The sequence below is a fragment of the Perognathus longimembris genome, chromosome 11, assembly GCF_023159225.1.
Source record: "Perognathus longimembris pacificus isolate PPM17 chromosome 11, ASM2315922v1, whole genome shotgun sequence".
Taxonomy (NCBI): Eukaryota; Metazoa; Chordata; class Mammalia; order Rodentia; family Heteromyidae; genus Perognathus; species Perognathus longimembris.
In genome coordinates, this window is record NC_063171.1 from 43,067,113 (window position 1) to 43,089,184 (window position 22,072).

The 22,072-nt window shown below is 44.3% G+C and overlaps 1 protein-coding gene across 2 annotated transcripts in view; it reads right to left on the bottom strand.

Moving 5' to 3' along the window:
- Positions 1–9,757: 9,757 nt before the first annotated feature.
- Tuft1 (tuftelin 1) overlaps positions 9,758–22,072 on the bottom strand; it is a 43,364-nt gene continuing 31,049 nt past the window's right edge. For both annotated transcript variants that reach the window (XM_048357211.1, XM_048357210.1), the window contains 6 exons: positions 21,298–21,426; positions 20,632–20,726; positions 15,423–15,528; positions 13,950–14,033; positions 12,184–12,284; positions 9,758–11,358 (listed from right to left, as the gene is read on the bottom strand). In XM_048357211.1, the coding sequence (XP_048213168.1) occupies positions 11,295–11,358; positions 12,184–12,284; positions 13,950–14,033; positions 15,423–15,528; positions 20,632–20,726; positions 21,298–21,426 (579 nt within the window). In that variant the 3' untranslated portion in view covers positions 9,758–11,294. The remainder of the gene's footprint in view (positions 11,359–12,183; positions 12,285–13,949; positions 14,034–15,422; positions 15,529–20,631; positions 20,727–21,297; positions 21,427–22,072) is intronic.

Below are 22,072 nucleotides of genomic sequence, written 5' to 3' on the forward strand. Positions count from 1 at the left end.
GTAGACAGACTGACAGACATGCTTGAGGATCAGAGAGATTACATCTTTCAATTTAGAACACACAACAAAGTTAAAGAAGTAGCCAGGAATGGAACCTCCATCCTCAGAAGACAGAGGAGGGTATATGGCCACCACTGAAATTTAGAAAGATGCAATGATGCTTAATCATTGTGGACTCAGGGGCTTGGAGGGATGTAGCTCTGTGGTAGACTGCCTAGCATGTGCAAGGTCCTGGGTTCAAGCCACAGCACAGCAAAAAGCAAAAGAAAACAATGAAAAACAAATTATGGACTCATAAGAGTCTCATGAACCAAGCAGAGCCCAAGGATCCGACTAAATAACAACTTTCTCTCCATCATTCAACACCGCAACCAGAATATACCCTACAGGAAGGTAAGGATCTGGATACAGATGTTTTTCTCTGATGTTTTTTAATGCTTTCCTTAGGATAAAGCACTGTAATGTCATCTAGACTCTTGTCCAAACTTCACCCACCCACACCTTCAAGCCCCAATGTCTCAAGATTCTACTGGATGTTTTATTTTAGCACTGAAAGTGTATGGTTGTCTGTTTGCCCCTCCCAGAATATAAACATCGGGTGTCACTTGACAGGCAGTGGTTGGAAAGCAAGGCCTCCATCTTTTCCTCATTACATCCTCAAAGCATAGCCTATATACTTGTGACATATGAAATGTTCATAAGTATTAACAATAATTAGCATAGTTTGTGTCTTCTGTGTGCCACACATACTACACAGGATTTTTGCATAAGGCTTTTGGAGGGACTATTGCTAAAGTAAAGAGGTTCTAAAACATGGCGGTACATATAAGAGCTCTGGGATCAGACTCCTGTGACCTACAGCTTGGTATATACTTTGTACATGTGCATCTTAGGCAAGGTACTTGTTCTGTGTCATAATTTTCTGGGCTGTCAATGACAGTGCCTGGCTCACTGTAAGCACTCAGTATGTGTTGTTATGAGGTAGGCATTATCATCTTAGACTTATAGATGGAGAAATTAAATGCTAAAGAATTTAAATGACTTTTCCAAAGTAGTATGGCCAGTAAAGGTGAGAATTAAGATTATAAACAAGATCCAAAGCTCATGCCAAGTTGTGTGTGTGTGTGTGTGTGTGTGTGTGTGTGTGTGTGCCTGCCAGTATTGGGCCTGAACTTGGGGCCTCCAGCTCTTGCTTAGCTTTTTCCCCTAAAGGCTGGCACTCTACTATCTGAAATGCCCCAACACATCAGGATTTTGCTAGTTAATTGGAGATGTCTCTTGGATTTGTCTGTCCAGGCTGACTTCAAACTGTGATCCTCAAAGCTCAGCCTCCTGAGTAGGTAGGGTTACAGGTTCTTGACTCATGTTAACTCTTTAAAACACTATGCTACGTGGTGATCCCACCATTGTTGAAAGATCAAATACAAAGACATTGAATGAATGAGATGCTTTATCGCTGATGGCAATGCCAGATGTTGGCATGACTCTGTGAGGAGAACACTGGTACTAAGGATCTGCCTCTTCCTTATTCTCAAAGATCAACTCAAAAGAGAGAAGTTTTTTTTTTTTGTTTGTTTTTTTGGCCAGTCCTGGAGCTTGGACTCAGGGCCTGAGCACTGTCCCCGGCTTCTTTTTGCTCAAGGCTAGTGCTCTACCAATTAAGCCACAGGGCCACTTGAGCCACAGTGCCACTTCTGGCCATTTTCTGTATATGTGGTGCTGGGGAATTGAACCCAGGGCCTCATGTATATGAGGCAAGCACTCTTGCCACTAGGCCATATCACCAGCCCCAGAAGATTTTTTTTTTAATCCTAAACAAGAAGGAAATGCTGCCTTCAGCACAGAGAAGAATGCAGGTTTCTTCTAACTCAATGAGCACTTGTTGTGCAGCATATACCTTGAGGTAGTGCTTGGGCTGGGTACTGTGTGGATTAGGGAGCTCCCTGATGTTTAAAAGTCTGCAATCAATCAGGCACCAGTAGCTCACACCTGTAATCCTAGCTAGTCAGGAGGCTGAGATCTGAGGATTACAGTTTGAAGCCAGCCTGAGGAAGGAAAGTCCATGAGATTCTTATTTCCAATTAACCACCAGAAAACTGGAAAGGCCAGTTAGATTTTTGTTTGTTTTTGCCAGTCTTGGGGCTTGAACATAGGGCCTGAGCCCTGTCCCTGAGCTTCTTTTGCTCAAGGCTAGTGCTCTACCAATTAAGCCACAGGGCCACTTGCAGCTTTTTCTGTTTATATGGTACTGAAGAATTGAACCCAGGGCTTCATGCACACTAGGCAAACACTCTACCACTAAGCTCCCAGCCCAGCCTTTATATTTTCAATCCCTGCTCTCTACTTTTTTTTTTTGTCGGTCCTGGAGCTTGAAATCAGGGCTGTTTTATTGGAGATAAGAGTCTTACAGACTTTCCTGCCCAGGCTAGCTTTGAACCATGATCCCCAGATCTCAGCCTCCTAGGTAGCAAGGATTACAGCCACTAATGCCTGGCTGGAATCAGCCTTCTTATTCTATCATGTCATTCCTGTGATTAATTCACCCTAATTTCCCTCCAACTAACATTTATTGAGCATCTACTGTATGTGAGGCACCACTCTATTAGGTACCTGAGACTCAGACCAAGACCGATAAGGAAGATGTGTGCTGGTGCCTCATGCCTGTAATCCTTGCTACTAGAGAGGCTGAGATCTGAGAAAAGTCTATGAAACTCTTATCTGCAATAAACTACTCAGAAAAAAATCCAGAAATGGGGCTGTGGCTCAGGTGGTAGAGCACTAGACTTGAGCACAAAGAGGCTCAGGGATAGCACCCATCCTCTGAGTTCAATCCCCACGGCTGACAAACAACAACAACAAAAGACAAGTAAGGAAGAATCTTGTCTCCCTGAACCTCACATGATACTAAAAGCAAAACAAAGAAGTCCAGTGGAGCCTGGCTGCTTTCAAGATTAAAGAGCAGACCCTCCTCAGAGAAGATCCGCACCACCACCACCACCACCATCCCACCCCCCCCACCCCCCCACCCCCGGCTTTTCCAAAGAACTGTGCTAGCTGGGCTTACAACCTGCCATGCGCTTTCACTTCAAGCATTCTCTCTGCATTTTCTCCTGGGATCCACCCGCTCAAATCCTCCAGGGCTTTGTTCTGGCTCCACACATTCCATCATCATTCGCCTGGTCCACAGGTGGCTTTTCCCTGATTAGATCTTTAAGCTGCAGAATAAATCCAACTCTGTTTTACATCTTACCATCCTGACCTGGACACCATTAAAGTACTTGGCTCATTATTGTGCAAATAGGATTTTTTTTCTTCTTCCTCCACCTCTTTTTCACCTCACAGTGAACATCTGTAAAGCACTTCACAAAGCATTTTCATCTATATCATCTTCTACAAGCTACACAGTGACCCTCTCTTTTTTTTCTCTCTCTTTTTTTTTTTTTTTTTTTTTGGCCAGTGAGGCTTTTACTTAGGACCTGGGGCACTGTCCTTGAGCTGCTTTTGCTTAAGGCTAGCACTCTACCACTTCTGAGCCACAGCACCACTTTTGGCTTTTTCTATTTCTGTGGTACTGAGGAATCGAACCCAGGGTTTCATGCATGCCAGGCAAGCACTCTACTACTAGGCCACATTCCCAGCCCGTGACCCTCTATTCATTACCAATAAATAGTTGATAGGTCAAAAGGGGAAGAAGGCATCACAAGTAAAAGAAATAACACCAGCAAATGATCTGCGCATGTGCAGAAGGCATAAGGGGGAGGGATGCTAAGACAGGAGGAAGACTTCTGCGTAGGCGCAGCCTAGAGGGAGCAAGGAGAACAAACACTAGAAATTGTGAACAAAGACAAAAGGTAACAACAACAAAAAAGAACAAAATCCGCTCTAGTCATATGTTTAGCACTTGAGTGTATTCATCTCTAGCCTTTCTAGAAACTTTTTTTTTTTTTTTTTTTTTGGTAAAGCTGTAATAAGTCATGGCTGGGAATATGGCCTAGTGGCAAGAGTGCTTGCCTTGTATACATGAAGCCCTGGGTTCGATTCCCCATCACCACCTATATAGAAAATGGCCAGAAGTGGTGCTGTGGCTCAAGAGGTTGAGTGCTATCCTTGAGCAAAAAGAAGCCAGGGACAGTGCTCGGGTCCTGAGTCCAAGCCCAGGACTGGCAAAAAAAAAAAAAAAAAAAAAAAAAAAAGCTGTAATAAGTCACCATAAAATTTAGTGTCCTACTTTTGATCACTTAACATTTGGAGCACACTTCCCTGGTACAGCGTAGTCTTCATAACCTGCATTCATAGTGGACGCATAATACCTCAGAGTGGTTACATTCTAATTTGCTTGCCCATTTCCCTACTGTTGGACACATATTGTTTCTCGGTTTGTATTACTACAAGCACGATGACAAAAAGCTATTGTGCAAAGAGAAGTAGAAAGAAATTGGAGCTTTGGCAAGACCTTCAGTTGCTTGATGAAGGCTAACCTGAGCCTTGAGTGGGTCTAGACTTTGCCTCAGCCAGAAACTCTGGTCCTGTATTGCTTCAGCCAATCAGTTCCCTTAACCCACCTAACACAAGACAGATCTCCTCAGGCTGGAATACACTTGTCCTGTTCACTGTTACTGCCCCACTGGAAGCCTCACAGGTGCCCTGCCCAGAGCAAAGAAACTTAATAAATACCTGCAGGAAAAAAGAACATGACCCCTCTCTTCTAATGGTCCCCTTACCCCGACCACCGACTCAGTGAGATCTTACTTTTTCTATCGATTGGTTTTGAGCTCATCAATAAATGTTGCCTCTTCAGCATAGTTACCACTGGCAATTCCTCATTCCTTCATAAAAACTCCAAGTTCACATGTTGATGAGCTGAAATATTCCCCTTCGTGACCTTTAATATCACAGCTGAGGGATGTAGTTCCAGGGTAGAGCACTGGCCTAGCTTGTGCAAGGACCAGGGTTCAATCCTTAACACTAGTGGGAAAAATAGTTCTAAATATATCTCCTTTCAGATTTGAGAGTCAGCTTTTCTCTTTTCTCTGGTACCAGGGTTGTATTGAGGGTTTTATGCTCTACCACTTGAGCCATGCCTCCAGCCTAGCTTTTTTGCTGGTTGTTTTGGAGATAGTACCTGTTTGACTTTTCTGCTCAGACTGGTTTTGGCCTGTGATCCTCTGAATCTTAGCCTTTTGAGTAGGATTAACAGGTAAGCCACTGGCTCAGCTGTATTTCTTCTAGCTTTTCTACATTTAATTTGTAATATTCAATTAATTTACCCAGAATTTTAGTTTATACTGTTTAGAGTCCCCACTCCAACTTTAATACATAATAAATAATTTTAACATCTAGTAATTATGCAAACATTGTACTTATTCATGGGGTCTAATGTGCTGTTTCAACACGGCATCAGTTGCGTACAATGTACAAGGATCAAACCAGGGTAATTCCTATTTTTTCAGCACTGAAGATGAACTCAGGGGCTTGGGCATGCTGAGCAAGTTATGAAACATTGATGCAGCTGACAAACTGGATATAATTGAAATTGAGAGAGGAGCCAGGCCGAGTGGCTCATGCCTATAATCTTAGCTACTCAGAGGCTATCATCTAAGAATTGCAGTTCAAAGCCAGCTCAAGCAGGAAAATCTGTGAGACTCTTATCTGCAGTTAACTACCAAAAGGCCCAGAAGTAGAGCTGTGGCTCAAGAGGTAGAGCACTAGCCTTGAGCACAAAAGCTCTGGGACAGCACCCAGGTCCTGAGTTCAAACCCCACAGGACTGGCACAAAGAAAAAAAAAAAAAGAAAGAGAGAGAGAGAAAAGGAAGGAAGAAAGGAGGGAAAGGTGAGTCACAGACTGTTGAAAGCACCTAGTCTGAAGGGTGATGAGAGACGATGAAGGAGGGAGAGGAAACAGTGTAGACAGGGCTCACATCTCCTGACAATTGAGATTACAATGTAGCCCAGAATAAAAGTCTGTTTGAAGACTACTGCTCTTCAAAAAATTTCCACCGGGGGAAAAAAATATTTTCCATAGCAGTTCAATTAAAATATTAACATATTGAAAGCTTCACAACAGAGTCACAAACCTCCTGCAGATATAGGCGAGCCTGAGCCTGGTCCCTAGTGAGGAGGAGGGCAGGTATGTGATCAGCACTGAACTGATAGATTAAGTCATGAGGATTAATGATTTCCTTTTTCTCAGCTGCCTGAGGTCCTGTGGTCCAAGACTTGGTGACCAACACCTTGACAGGAAGTTAATTATCTTGCTACCATATATACTCAATCCCATATCCCAGAAGGCTCCAGGGGAAGAACAAATCCAACACAAAAGCCACACATTTTAGATTTCAAAGCAGGTCTCAGTGCCAACACTCAGAGCATAGCTGAACTTAGAAAGCACTCATGTTTAAGAAATGATTGTTTTTTTCCTTGGGAAAGAGGGGCTAAAGAATATTTAGGTCTCCATGATTTTTAGTTTCAAGGCCATGATGCCTAAAACTAGGACAGGATAGATAGGAAATAATTACGGCTTGCAAAGCAGAGTTCTAAATTGAAGCATGGAAAAGAGGCCAAGGGCCCTAGGCTAACATCTGCTGTTGGGTCAGAGCCTGAACAAGCTCAGGCTGAAGCTCAGCAGCTTGGCTCTGAGGAACAAGTTTGCCTAGGGAATTATTAGAGGCTGCACAGAAAACAGCCTCTCAGAGGGAAGAGCTGGCTAGAGAGGAAAAGAATCTTTTCCAACCCAAATGACATTATCTTCATGGTCGAGCTAAGTTACTTTACATTGTGTCATGTCACAGTAACTTTCCTAGTGAAGACTCATTTCATAGTGGACCATTTCGTCGTGAATAATACTTTAAAATACAGACAAAAAATTAATCTGTGTGTGAGTATGCTAGTCCTAGAGCTTGAACAAAGGGCCTATACACTGTCTCTGATCGTTTTTGCTTAAGTCTAGCACTCTGTCACTTGAGCTACAACTTGACTTCTAGTTTTTTGATGATTTTCACAGTCTTTCCTTACACAGGCTGGCTTTGAACTATGATCCTCAGACCTCAGCCTTCTGAGTAGCTAAGATCACAGGCACGAGCCACTAGTGCCCAACAATTAATTTTTAAATTTTTAGTTAGTGCAGGTGCTAGACACTTCAACTTAGGACCCACTTAGCCTTTGCTACTCACGACTAGTGCTCTGCCATTTGAGCCATGCTTCCAATTCCAGCTTTTTGCTGGTTAACTGGAGATAAGAGTCTCATGGATCTGTTTGCCCTGGTTGGCTCTGGACCTGGATACTCGAATCTCAGCCTCATAGTAGCTAGGATTATAGATAGATGTGAACTATTGGCACCTGGCAGAAACTTAGCTTTTAAAAACTCCAAAGCACCATTTGGTTGAAACAGCACATCACTGACAACCAAGTGGTTGGTGGGGATGCTGAGCCAGCCAGGTTTATAGGAGGCTGTCAATGATGGCTGCATGTCTGGACAGCTCTTAACACCCGGTTCAAAGAAAGAGGCCCTCATGGCAAAGGTCCCAGGAAGGCAGATTCAATCCTACCTCCACATAACATTAAAGCAACACATTGGAGTTGACTTGAAGAAGCACAAAGCCAGGCAATCCATAGACTACTGAAGCCAGAGACAACTTAGTCATCACCCCCTTTCTCAGGTCCTGAAGGTTCTTTCTCCTTGGACCCCCACACCATCTCCATCTATAATTGGAAACATCATCAAGACATCTAAAACTTTCCCTAACTACTGTTTCCTCTTATTTATCTCCTTTATCCCCTATGGCAAGCCCCTATTTCTTCTGGCAATGGTATGCCTAAACATGGCAATAAAACACCAGAGGCACTTTTGTTATCCAAAGAATTCGTGTGTGTGTATGTGTGTGTGTGAGAGAGACTGAGGCTTGAACTCAAGGCCTGGGTGCTATCCCTCAGCACCCTCCTCCCCCTAAGGCTAGTACTCTAGCACCCTAGCCACAGCTCCATCTCTAGCTTTTTGTTTGATGATTAATTTGGAGCTAAGAGTCTGGTGGACTTTCCTGCCCAGGCTGGCTATCCAACTACATATCCTCAGATCTCAGCCTCCTGATTAGCTAGGATTACAGGTATGAGCCACTTGCCTGGATTGTCTGAGGAATTTCTTTGTTGTTGCTGTTGTTGTTGTTGTTTTTGCCAGTCCTGGGCCTTGGACTCAGGGCCTGAGCACTGTCCCTGGCTTCCTTTTGCTCAGGGCTAGCACTCTGCCACTTGAGCCACAGCACCACTTCTGGCCATTTCCTGTATATGTGGTACTTGGGAATTGAACGCAGGGCTTCATGTATGTGAGGCAAGCACTCTTGAAGGAATTACTTAAAGCCCTATTTCTAGTCTCCAGAACCTCTCACTTCATTATCTCCAGTTGAAATCTCCACCCCTTCCCCGTGAGCCCAGGAGGCCCAAATGGATAGCCTCCCTTTCCTGCAGGTAGTGTACTCACTCCTGCTTCTTCAGCCAGACCCGCCTTGCTTCCACCCTATTAATATTCCAAGGCAAGCACAGTCTAGATATACTTGCGCCAAGCAAGGCTGCCAGGGAAAGAAGAGAACCCAGGGTGTCAGAAAACAAATCTGGGTCTTCAAAATGCATTTTGAAGCTTACAGTGTGAATTAGCTGAGAAGCAAGAGTCAGGAAAAGAAAAGAAATCAGAGAAAGGGGGGGGGGGGAACATTCTGAACTGAAGGACAAAAGGGGAACTAGAATTAGGGCCAGAGATTGGGAGGGTTGTTTCCGGTTTCTTTAGCCCAGACAAGATTCGTGTAAATTCAGCTATGTCCCAGTTTGGCTCTGCAGTCAACCAGCTTCTTGGCAGAAAGAAAAAAAAAATCATTGAAGTAAATGAGTGATACTCAGAGATAGCTACAAACGGAGCCTTCAAACAGCTGTAGTCAGCATTTCCAGAGTGCTTTTCATTTCTGCAAAGGAAATAAGTTGCTTACCTAGCTCCGGTTCTGATCGGTTTATCTCCATACAATCACAGGACCTCTACCTCTGACCACCTCTTTTCCAAATGAGGAGGGTACTGAGTGGCCAAGCTTAGGGATCATGCTAGGCCACTGCCCTAGACAGGGTCCAAACTAAGGTTAAGGGGCCATGTCCTACAATGAGGACTCACATTGTGAAACTGGGCTGCTTCTCACTCTTGTAAATGCCACATCTTCATGCCATAGCATCTGGGACATAAGGATCACATCATTCATATGTTGCCACGAGAATGTCTACCTTCAAGAGACACTAAATTGGGCTGGTAGAGTGCTTGCCTAGCATGCATGAAGCCCTGGGTTCAATTCCTCGGTACCACATAAACAGAAAAAGCCAGAAAGTGGTGCTGTGGCTCAAGTGGTAGAGTGCTGGCCTTGAGCAAAAGAAGCTCACGGACAGTGGCCAGGCCCTAAGTTTGATCCCCAGGACTGGGGGGAGGGGTGGGTAAATTATGAGCTGACGCCAGTGGCTCCAGTGGCTCGGGCCTGTAATCCTAGCTACTCATGAGGCTGAGATTTGGAGGACTGTGGTTAGAGGCCAACTCAGGCAGAAAAGTTTGCTAGATTCCATCCCCAAAATATCCAGCAAAAACAGGCTGAAGGCATGGGTCAAGTGGTAGAGTACTGCCAGGAAAGCACAAGGCCCTGAGTTCAAAACTTAGTACTGGAAAAAAGAGAGAGGAAAAAGACACTAAATTATGTTCTTTTATCCTCCCCCAAAATGAAAGATAATCAGGCTAAGAGGTCAAAGAGACACATGAACATAATTTATTACATTCAGCACACAAAGACTACATTATAGAAAACAAACCGTAAGAACTGGAAGGGACACAGAGATCATTGGTCCAACCTGCTCATTTTATAAATGAGACACCTGTCTGATGTCTCAAAACACTATTATAGACAAGGCCAGGATGGGAATCCAGTCCTGACACACACACACACACACACACACACACACACACACACACACACACTTAAAGGCTTCTTGTAGAGTCAAAGACTAAATCCCTATGTATTTTTACATTTTCTGTTTCCTACAGTACCACACTCTGATGCTTATCCTCTTCTTAAGGCTATAGGAAAGCCCTAAAGAAAACATGACAAGCCGCAAGGTCATTCAGAGTTAGGATAAAGACCAACCACGGACTAAAGCGGTCTGAGAGCTTAGGGGAAAGCCACCCCTCCCTCCAGCAGAGTCCTGATCACTGTTCCCTCCGCATGCATTCAGTCCCCATGCCACAGGGGAAGATGCTTGCCTTCCCGAGGCACAGATCCACCATGGAGGAGGAGGGGAGAACAGGTAGGTGGAGGAAAGGCAGAGGAAGATTCATCACCATAGTATTCTGAAATAACAACACCAATGAGAACACGTTTCTCAGTTTCAAATAAACCCAAATACCTCAAGAGAAGGCTACAGAACTTTGGTATTAAATCAATTATGAGATGTAAGCAAAACCACCAATAACTTAGCAAAATAAATATGATGAGGGCTTTTCTGGGAATGATGCAACTCTGAAAAGTTTTCAGGCTCTGCATCAGGAAGACTGAGACATGTCTTTTGGTGTGCGCTATAGGGGAAAACCCTAAGAGATTCTGGAGTTTTCACAGCAGAGAGAAATCACTTATCTGTCCACGGCCTGGAAAATCTTCCTGATCATAGCGCCTCCCTGATTGTATATTTCCTTGTCTGCAGAAAGATAAGGCTGTCCTTTCTAAGTTTAGGCTCCCTGACTGACCAGGCCTGGACAAGCTGCCCCACCCTCTGTCAGTACAAGGCCTACTTCAGCATGGGCTGAGGGTGGAGCAAGCAGATAAACAGTTTGTTGCTAAGAGTGGAGCTGTGTTTGCAGAAGGAACTTCGTTCCTCTAGGATACACTCCAATCACTCTAGACTTCTGAGCTTCCAACTTCTCAGGCTGAGACAAATCTTGTCATCTTGCCCAAATCCAAGGAAGAACTGGCTTCTGGAACAGTCAAGACTCCAGTGTCCGACAGAAGGGAGGCTCTGCTACAGGGAAAAACAGGGACTGGACTGCATAGCCCCTGCTGGGAGGATAGCGTCATTCAAAGGGTTCAATGGCCAGAGGAGGCACTCATGATCCATCTGCCCAGCAAATGGGACAGGGAGGAACTTAGGACTTGTAGCACACGTGAGCCTTGAGCCCTGGGTGCAGCCAGGAAACAATCAGGAAGTCAGAGTCAGTGTAAAAGCCTATGGGGGTGGTGGACTTCTCCCAGGCGAGAGGCAGCAGCAATGTTGGCGTCCATCTCCTCACAGCTCAGGTTTCCACCACTCGGATAAGAGGCATGGGCTTAGAGCTGGGGGGCTTCGATATCCTAACACTGGAAAGAAAGTTAGAAACACTGAGTGTTTGGTTACTGTCCACCATTCACAAAGCCTCTCCTCCCCCCTTTTTTTTTAAGTCAGTCCTGGGGCTTGAACTCAGGGCCTGGGCACTGTCCCTGAGCCTTTTTGCTCAAGGCCAGCACTCTACCACTTTGAGCCACAGCGCCACTTCTGCTTTGGAGGAGATATGAATCTCAATGGATTTTTCTGCCCAGGCTGGCTTTGAACTGTGATCCTCTGATCTCAGCCTGAGTCACGAGGATTACAGGCATGTGTGAGCCACCAGCACCCAGCCTCTGAAATTTGCCTCTGAAATCCTACACTTTTTTTTTTGTTGACTGATCACCCAAGTTCTAAATGCTTTGAAACAGTAATTTTCAGAAACATCAACAAGATTTAGAGCATAATACTTCTATCTGGTGGCAGGGATGATAAAGGGAAAGGCAGTTAAACAAATAAAGTGGGTACAGCTGTGATTTTTTTCCCCCCCTTCAAGACTTGGCGCCTTTTTGTGACTCTTGTGGAAGCCAAAGAACTTCTCAAGAATATGCAAATTTTATACATACACAAATGTAATATGAAAAAACAACAATTTTTTGCCTACAATTTTAGCATATAGGTGTGGAAGCCATTCATAGACCTCTGGTTCACAGTATGAGGCCCCCACTAAATAGCTGGTGCAGAATCGCCTGGATCAGAGGCTAAGAGGAAAGTTGGTTTCAAAGAGCCTGTCCTTGCCTTAGCACTGAACGTTTTGCATAGATCTTTCCCTCATCCCTTTCTTTCCAGTCTAGGCCCATTCTGTACACACACACACTCACCTGCCCAGGTTCTCTGTCTTGGCCCGGGTCTGGGTGCTAAAGTTGCCATGACTGATCTGTTTCTCTATCAGGTGTTCCATGCGATCATGCATCTCTAAATTCTGTAAAAGAAGCTAGAGGTTACAATGGGCCTTTCTATGGTTTTTGTTGTTGTTGTTGTTTTTTTTTTTTTTTTTTTTTGGCCAGTCCTGGGGCTTGGACTCAGGGCTGAGCACTGTCCCTGGCTTCTTTTTGCTCAAGACTAGCACTCTGCCACTTGAGCCACAGCGCCACTTCTGGCCATTTTCTATATATGTGGTGCTGAGGAATTGAACCCAGGGCTTCATGTATGCAAGGCATGTACTCTTGCCACTAGGCTATATTCCCAGACCCTTTCTATGGTTTTTCATGGGTTACATTTTGTGAGCTCCTCTGGTCTACCTCTGCATTTGCATTGCTATCATCCCTACCTCTACCACATCTGCTACCAGTGGGACACTGAGGTGTCCCTTCCCTTTACCTTCATCATTAAAGAATGCTCTCTTTCCCATATCTACTCAAGAATCCTGCAATACTGACCATTTCCTGTATCTGCTTGCTATATGTTTCCTCCTATAAATAGTTCCTGTCATAAGTTGACATATTTACTTGCCTTTTCCAGTAAGATATCCTATTTCTGGTTAAATATTATCAGCACTTTTTTTTTTCTGCTCCTGGGGCTTGAACTCAGTGCTTGGATGCTGTCTCTGAGCCTCTTTTACTCAAGACTAGCACTCTACCACTTGAACCACAGCTCCACTTCCAGCTTTTTTGGTAGTTTATTGGAGATAAGATGTCTCATGGACGTGTCTCCCCAGGCTGGCTTTGAACTGGGATCCTCAGATCTCAGCCTCCTGAATAACTGGAATTACAAGCAGGAACCCACCAGCACCAGGCTATTAGCAGCTTTTTTAAAAAGTCTATTTCATCTCTAACTCTTGCTTTCAAAGTCTAAAAATAAACATTCGTAGCTGGGTACCTGTGGCAAACCTCTCATATGGTGACAAGACACTTTAAAAGACACTAAATTATAGCCATTGCTGGTGGTTCATGACTGTAATCCTAGATACTCAAAGGCTGTGATCTGGAAGATTGTGGTTCAAGGCCAGCCCACACAGAAAAATTTGTTATACTCTTAGGTCCAAAATAACCAGGAAAAAAACAGGGCTGGAGATGTGGCACTAATGGTAAACTAGCAAGCCAAACAAATGTAAGGCATGAGATCAAACCTCAGTGCCCCCCCTCCATCCCTTCACCTCCTAAAGAATACTGTTTTTCATTTGCCTTCCCTTCTACAGGGATCTTTACACAGTGGCTGGCCAAGTTATCTTCAGGTAATCAACACACAGGAAAAGCTCTGTAGCAACAGAAATTAGACTAGGAAGACAACTCGTAGCTAATTGAGCCCAACATTGTAGCTATGGAAAATACTCCAATTACAGAATGCCTCCTCTTCCTTCAAAGCCAGACTCCACTGTTCACAAAGGCCATACAGGGTCAGAATCGGCTTTGCCAAGTGGCTTGCATCATGTTGCTATGTTTCTTGAGAGCAGGTCTTAATCCCTATAAACAACTTCCTGAAGGTTCTCAGAAAATGTTTGCTCAACTCAACTGACCACAGAGCAGCATTCCAGACACTCCCTTCTGAGCATCACTTGGACAGGAATAAGACCCCCTCCATCCTTCTCTCTCCTTGGCCAGGCTTCTGTAAAGGGCTGTTCTCTGCTGGGGCTGCCCAGGATACAAACCTCTGCCTCCAGATAGGTAACTTTTTCCTTGAGTTCCTGGATGATGGCATCCTTTGACTGGATCACAGCTTTTGAATTCTGGAGCTGCCAAGGCATAGGAGATATGAGAGTTCATTTTCCAGTGGCTTATTACACACTCACCAAATTTCACCCCAGCTGCTGGAGAAGCCAGCAAAGATGAACAGAAAAGCTCTGTGACTATCACATGAGTTCATCACTTTTCTACCAAAGTGCATTTTAGTCAATGTTAAATTCTTTTTTTTTAATTTTATTTTTTTACAGTTTCATACATTAGGCCATGGGTACATTTCTTTTTTTCTTTCTTTTTTTTTTTTTTTTTTGCCAGTCCTGGGGCTTAGACTCAGGGCCTGAACACTGTCCCTGGCTTCTTTTTGCTCAAGGCTAGCACTCTGCCACTTGAGCCACAGCGCCACTTCTGGCCGTTTTCTGTATATGTGGTGCTGGGGAATTGAACCCAAGGCCTCATGTATACGAGGCAAGCACTCTTGCCACTAGGCCATATCCCCAGCCCCATGGGTACATTTCTTGTACTATAGTTACCTCCTCCCTCATTCCCCCCTCCTCCCAACGTTAAATTCTTAATGATCCTGGAGGTGACAGAAGAGGTGAAGTGAGAGGGGAATAATAACCTCATTCTCCAAAATACAAAATGGATGATTCTAAACTCATTTCAATTTGGCTGTGGAAAACACAAATCATTTATTCAGTAAATATTTATTGAGTGCTTACCATATTATAGACCTCATTCTAGACAAAGGAAATGTCAGTAAATAAAGCAGATACAAATGGACATGAAGAAAATATGCCCTCCCAGTTTGGGGTCCTAGGTTCTCAAAACAATATCACAACCCAGCATATATCTTAGATGTTGTACCCTAAAGCTCAGGTAGGATAACTCAGGAAATCTAACATGGGTGACAAAAACTGATCATCTTCACACAGAACTGAGTTTATCATTCTTTTCTTTTTGGTCAGTCACGGGGCTTGAACTCGGGGCCTGGGTACTATCCCTGAGCTTTTTCTGTTCAAGGCTAGTGCTCTACCACTTTGAGCCATAGCCCCACTTCAGGTTTTCCAGTGGTTAATTGGAGATAAGAGTCTCTCGGACTTTCCTGCTTGGGCTGGCTATGAGCCGTGACCCTCAGATCTTAGCCTCCTAAGTACCTAGGATTACCGGCATGGGGGTCGGAGTAGGGGGTTGGGGGCAACTTCATTATTCATTTTATTAGTACTCTTTCTTCAGAGTATAAGGGAGAATTAATCTCCATTTCCAATCAGAAAGCAGAAGCCAAATGACCCAAGAGCAAATCCCAATAACTCAAACCCTAGTAATTCGTAGTTGTAAATGTCTTGTGAACACACAAACATAAGCCAAATTGACTAGGAGAATAAATAAACAAAAACAGATTTAGGATAATAACCCAGGGCAGGTGAAGATCTGACCCTGTTTACCTGCTCTATCATTTGCCGGACTTTGCGCTGCTGGCTCTTGAGCATGTCATCTAAGTGATGAATCTTCTCCCGTAACCCAGCCACTTCCTTTTCCAGGGTAGCAGCCCTGGGGATAAAGACCACAAGGTTGAAGCAAGGGAAAAAGATGTCCTCTCTCCTCATTCATAGAAAGAGTCTTTTGCTTAGGAAGTTCCTACCCAGGGTGATTGCCTTGGCCTGATTCCCCCCAGGTGTGCCCTGAGGAACATGTCGTGGGGTACTTTTTGTTCTCATACCTCAGAAGTATCCAGAAGTCATCTAGTCCAGATGAGGAAGTGTGGCTTAGGAAGGCTAGAAGGAATTAAGTCATTCTGGACATACTCTAGAGGCCAAAATTAGAACCAATAGATGGAAGGAAGTTAACTGCCTCCCGTTGATTCAAATAGGAAATGGGATTACTATACCACTATCAGGCTTGTGGGCAAGGATTTTCAATCAGTTGAGAGATAAGACTTGAAGATCCTTAAAGCTGTTCCACACAGTTGTTTCTTTTGTTTTCCTTGCCAGTCCTGGGCTTCCCTTGTACCCTGGCTTGTACCCTGGCTTCCTTTTGCTCAAGGCCAGCACTCTGCCACTTGAGGCACAGCACCACTTCTGGCCGTTTTCCATATATGTGGTACTGGGGAATTGAACCCAGGGCTTCTATGTATACGAGGCAAACTCTCTTGCCACTAGGCCATATTCCCAGCCCCACATAGTTGTTTCTAAGGCTCCAGATCCTAAAACTATGCTGCTTTTTTTTTTTTTTTTTTTTTTTTTTTTTTGCCAGTCCTGCGGCTTGAACTCAGGGCCTGGACACTGTCCCTGAGCTTCTTTTGCTCAAAGCTAGCATTCTACCACTTGAGCCACAGTGCCACTTCTGGCCTTTTCTGTTTATGTGGTACTGAAGAATCGAACCCAGGGCTTCATGCATGCTAGGCAAGCACTCTACCAATAATCTACATTCCCAGCCCCCTTCTGCTTCTTTCACATTCATTTTCTTGGCTAGTCCTGGGGCTTAAACTCATGGCTTAGGCAGTGTCCCTGAGCTTTTTTGCTCAAGGCTAGCACTCTACCAGTTGAGCCACACACTGCCACTTTATGCTTTCTGAGTAGTTTATTAGCAATAAGAATTTTCTCCCCGGACTAGCTTTATACCAAGATCTTCAAATTTCAGTCTCCTGGGGCTAGGAATATGGCCTAGTGGTAAAGTGCTTGTCTCATATACATGAAACCCTGGGTTCGATTCCTCAGCACCACGTATATAGAAAAAGCTGGAAGTGGCGCTGTGGCTCAAGTGGCAGAGTGCTATCCTTGAGCAAAAAGAAGCCAGGGACAGTGCTCAGGCCCTGAGTTCAATCCCCAGGACTGGAAAACAAACAAACAAAAAAAATTCAGTCTCTTGAGTAGCTAGGATTATAGGTGTGAGCCACCAATGTCAAGATTGCTTCCTTCACATTCTAAGCAAACTGAGCCATGAACTCCAATGAGAAATATATCCTTAGCCAGGTACCACTGGTGGCTCACACTTGTAATCCTAGCTACTCAGGAGGCTGAGGATTGAAGGTCAAAACCAGCCAGGACAGGAAAATCTCTTATTGCCAATAAACTACTCAGAAAAAGCCTGACTTGGCACTGTAAGTGGTACAGTGCCAACCTTGAGCACAGAGAAGCTCAAGGACAGAGCCTAGGCCCTGAGTTCAATCCCCAGGACTGGCAAATATATATATATATATATATTCTCCCCCCCCCCCAGGTCTCTGACTAGTTCCTAACATGGAATTCCTAATGGTAGAGAGTATCTTTTGTGTTCTATGGGTGTGGCTAAAGTGATAGAGGGCTTGCCTAGCAAGTATGAGGCCCTAAATTCAATCCCCAGTGTTGCTTCTATGCTAACAAGGTAGCTGGTAGTTGGTATCCTTAAATAGCTTTAGGTTGGGAGCTACTCATCAGAAAGTTCTAAGTATGAGGCAACGATTGGAGTTTTCAGCCATGCTCCTACCTCTATGAGGTGGTAGGGGGTTGAAGATTTAGTTCATCACCAATGGCAAACAATGTAATCAATCATGCCTACATAATGGAACATCTACTTAAAAACTTACAAAAGGATTCAGAGAGCTTTCAACTTGGTGAGTATATCCATGTGCCAAGAAAGCAGCAACCCCAACTTCCTATGGATGGCACCTCTCTGGACCTCTCCCTATGTACCGCTGCACCTCTCAGTTCATTTGAACCCTTTAGAATATCCATGATAATAAGCCACTAATAGTAAGCAAAGTGTTTCCTGGGTTTTAAATATTATTTTAGCAAATTACTAAACCTAAGGAGGCAACTGAGAGAACTCATTTATGCCAAATGGTAGAAGAGTGTATATCCCCTTCGACTCAGTATTTGTGAATGGCAACTACAGCCAGGGCAGTTTTATGGGACTGAACCCTCAACCTTTGAGGTCTGGGTCTACACTAACTCTGTAATCTCGAAACAGAATTAAATTCTAGGATATCCAATAGGTGTCAGCAGAGAATTGCTTGCTGTGGAAACCTACACATTTGATGTCGAAGTGTTCTGAGTAGCAGAACAAGACACTTGAGAAGAGTGTTCAGAGTCTTGGACCCATGAAGGTACAAGGTTACTTCTGCAATTATGCTTGAGGAAGTTGGTAAGTGCAAGTTGCTAGAGGGTAGGCAATTCTCAAAGTGCTTTGAGAACAATGCAATCTGAGCAACCACATCTTTCCTTAATTTGAACATTCTAAGTTTCCACCTGTAGCCCTCCAACACTCTATTTCTTAGTCTCTTTTTATCTATAAAGTCAGTAGACAGCTATCAAATTGCTATTCCCAAGACTTAGTTTGGGATTGTCTAATCCTTTTTGAATCCTTTGCTCCTCCCTTCTCTTAGTCTGCTCCTCATCACCTCCAATAGTGAAGAAGGAGAACTAAAAACACCCATCCCAAGCTGGGTGCAGGTGGCTCATGCCTGTAATCGTAGCTAAGATCTGAGAATTGAGGTCCAAAGCCAGCTCAGGCAGGGAAATCCATGAGACCCTATCTCCAAGTAGTTACAGAGTTCAGAGACAGTGCTAGGCCCTGAGTTCAAGCCCTAGTACTGGCACAAGAAAAAAAAAAGCCATCTCTAGCATAACATAGGAACACTGTTCCAAGAGAACCCATGGAATATGCCAGTTGTTTATAGAAAATGGTATATTTGCATATACATCTGTACCTTCTCCCATATAATTTCTATCTGCTCTGGATTACTTATGATATCAAATACAATGTAAATGTTATATAAATAATTGTCACACTGCTTTGTTTAGGAAATGATGACAAGTGTATATATATATTATATATATTATATATATATATATATAGAGAGAGAGAGAGAGAGAGAAAAGAGAATAGAAGCAATTTTTTGCCCCAAACAGTTTGAATTTCCAGTTGGCTGAATCCATAAATGTAGAGCCCATTAATACAGAAGATCAACTGCAATTTAAAGAAATTCTTGGGGGGGAAAAAGCTAATTCTGATACAAAGTCAAATCATAAAGGAGGGTAGCAAATAAGATATCTGCATTTTTTTTTATGCCAGCAAAGTCAAATCTAAGTGTCCTAAAGGAAAGAAAATACCTCCAAAAAAAAGGGCTGGGAGTATGGCCTAGTGGCTAGAGTGCTTGCCTCCTACACATGAAGCTCTCGGTTCGATTCCCCAGCACCACATATTTGGAAAACGGCCAGAGAGGGCGCTGTGACTCAAGTGGCAGAGTGCTAGCCTTGAGCAAGAAGAGGCCAGGGACAATGCTCGGGCCCTGAGTCCAAGGCCCAGGACTGTCCAAAAAAAAAAAAAAAAAGAAAATACCTCCTGAAGACTGAAGAGTTCTAGGGGCTGGGGATATGGCCTAGTGGCAAGAGAGCTTGCCTCGTATACATGAGGCCCTGGGTTCAATTCCCCAGCACCACATATACAGAAAACGGCCAGAACTGGCGCTGTGGCTCAAGTGGCAGAGTGCTCGCCTTGAGCAAAAAAGAAGCCAGGGATAGTGCTCAGGCCCTGAGTCCAAGGCCCAGGACTGGCCAAAAAAAAAAAAAAAAAGACTGAAGAGTTCTAAATGTGTCTCTTTCTTCTTTTTTCTTTTTTTCAGTGCCAATCCTGGGTCTTGAAGTCAGGGCCTGGGTGCTATCCCTAAGCTTTTCTGCCCAAAAGCTAATGCTCTATGATTTGAGCCACAACTCTACCTCCTGCTTTTTTTCTGGTGGTTAATTGGAGCTAGAGTCTCACAGACTTTCCTGTCCAAGATAGCTTCAGACTGTGATCCTTAGATCTCAGCCTCCTAAGTAATTAAAATTACAGGTGTGAGCCACTGGCACATGGCTTAAATGTGTCTCTTAATCTAGTAAATCCTTAAAAGGACCTTGAGGTAATATCTGTTGAAAAAAAGGTCCAGCTTATATAATGGCAATTAGATCCTCCATACTGATGTTATGAATCAGATAGATAGAGATATAAATCTTGTGTTGAGATAAGGTCTTACTAAGTTGCCCAGGCTGGCCTTGAACTTGTAATTCTCCTGCCTCAGAAAGTGCGTATCACTATACACGGGGAGATTTTATTTGTTTCTGATAGCAGAATTTCCAAATTTTTGAAGATGCAGAGGGTAAAATCTTTGCTTTGTAGACTCCACTGGTCTGAAGCAATTCCCTTTCTCTCATCAGAAGGAATTTGCAAAAGGTCCCACTGATCCCTTATACACCCCTGAGGAAAAGTGGTTGCCAGCTTCTCTTTGAACGGTTCTAAGTAACTGGAGGTCCTTAACAAGTTGCTCATCCTATCTTTTTCATCAGCATGACTAAACAGGAGATGATTGTCCCTCCAATAGCTTTTAGTCAGTTTCACCAGAGGAATAGAGGTTGTGATAAGATTTTACCAGCTCTCCCTTGACCTTGGCTGTAAAACCATAAATATATTTTCTTTAGGTTATTGCTCCATGGAAAACAAACTCCCCAAGACGGCAGCCTTCCCAACAATATGTCCCAAGGCAGGTCTCCACCCAGAGCAAGCATATTATGAGTCAGAGTTGGAAGATCTGACGTCAGCAATGCTTCCTCCCAGGCCTGGCCAATGTGGGAGCTGCAGGCTGCACAGCTCGCCCTCTGCTCCCTGCACCCCAACTTCATAGTGAACAATGGTCCTTACTTTTCTTGTTCTGCTTGGCAGTCAGCGTTCTTGCTCTGAAGTTCCTCTAGGGCTATCTCTCCTTCCCTGACTCTTGCCAGCAAGGACTGATGCTCCTGGAGGGTGAGCCAAAGGGAAGAACATCTAGCATGAGCAGATGATAATCATTTTTTGTGCTTGGGTTAAGATGGCTACTAGGGCTGGGACAGCCTGGGACAACTGCCAAAGAGCAGCAGGCCAAGCTGGTTTGATGGGTGCCCTCCCCTTTTAGGTATAGCCCTTCCCACCCTCAGCACACAGAAACTTCCCAGCCTCACCCAGCTGCCTGGAGGGAGAACCTGGCCCTGCATTATGCAAGACCACCAGCCAGTGCAATGTTTGAGGGACCAGGTTGAGTGGCTGCTAAAAAAATAGGCTTCAAAAGCCCCAAAGGGCCATCTGTATAAACATGAAACTAAAGTGGACATGGGTTCTAGTTTAGACAAAGAGAGGCTGAAGCTAGATGAGAGAAAAGGCCTTCCCATTCTTTAAAGGCTAAAAGGCACTCAAAGAGATATGGCAAGGCTGTACATGTGGTTTTTCGGGAGCTGCTTTGAAAAGGAGGGCCTCAGCAACCCTCTCAATCAGTCCTTGACCCTCCTCTAGCCCTGGAGTCCAGAGATGGAAATGAGAGGCTTCAGCCATTACCATCTCCATCGCCAGCAAGCACCTCTGCAGTTCCCCCACTTCTGCCTCTTTCTGCTCCACTCTGTCCTCCTCTCTCTGAAGGGCGATGTTACTCTGTTCTGCCTCTCGTTGGTACCGGTTGAGTGTGACCTATAAACACAGGATGGGCATGTGTTCAGTGGGGACGTGGGGGAGGCAAACACGGATAAAGTGGCTCTGGAGTCAAAATGGAAGAAATGAAGCATCCCTCCCATCCTGCTCAGTCCCACCCTGGAGACTAACTTGCCCTTTGAGATTCTCTCTCTCCAACATTAACTGGCACACATGGTTCAATGAGATGTTCTTTAAAGTGGCACCTGGAATCCACAAGCACCTGTTTTCAGATGGCAGACTTCAACATCCCCATAAGTCCTCCAGAGTCACCCAACATTGTAGCTTTCCTACTTAATTCAAAATCCAGGTCTGGGGAGCATGGCTCAAGTGGTAGAAGGCTTACTCAACAAACATGAAGCACTGGGCTCGATCTCCAGTACCATTAAGAAAAACAAGACCAGGGGAAGAAATTTCCAACTCTTCTCATCCTCACATGAAGGCCAACACAGCATCTGAAAGGGCTACTGGGAACCAGGAAGAAACTTTCATTTATCAGGTAAGAAATCAGTTTGGAAAAGACAGAAGCAGAATTTTAGAATTTTACAATGAGAAAGTAAAATAAGGGCTTTTTTCTTCCTAAGGCTCTTCAACTCCCACTTATCTTCCCCTCTCACTTAGACATCCCTTCTATTAAGGAGTCTTG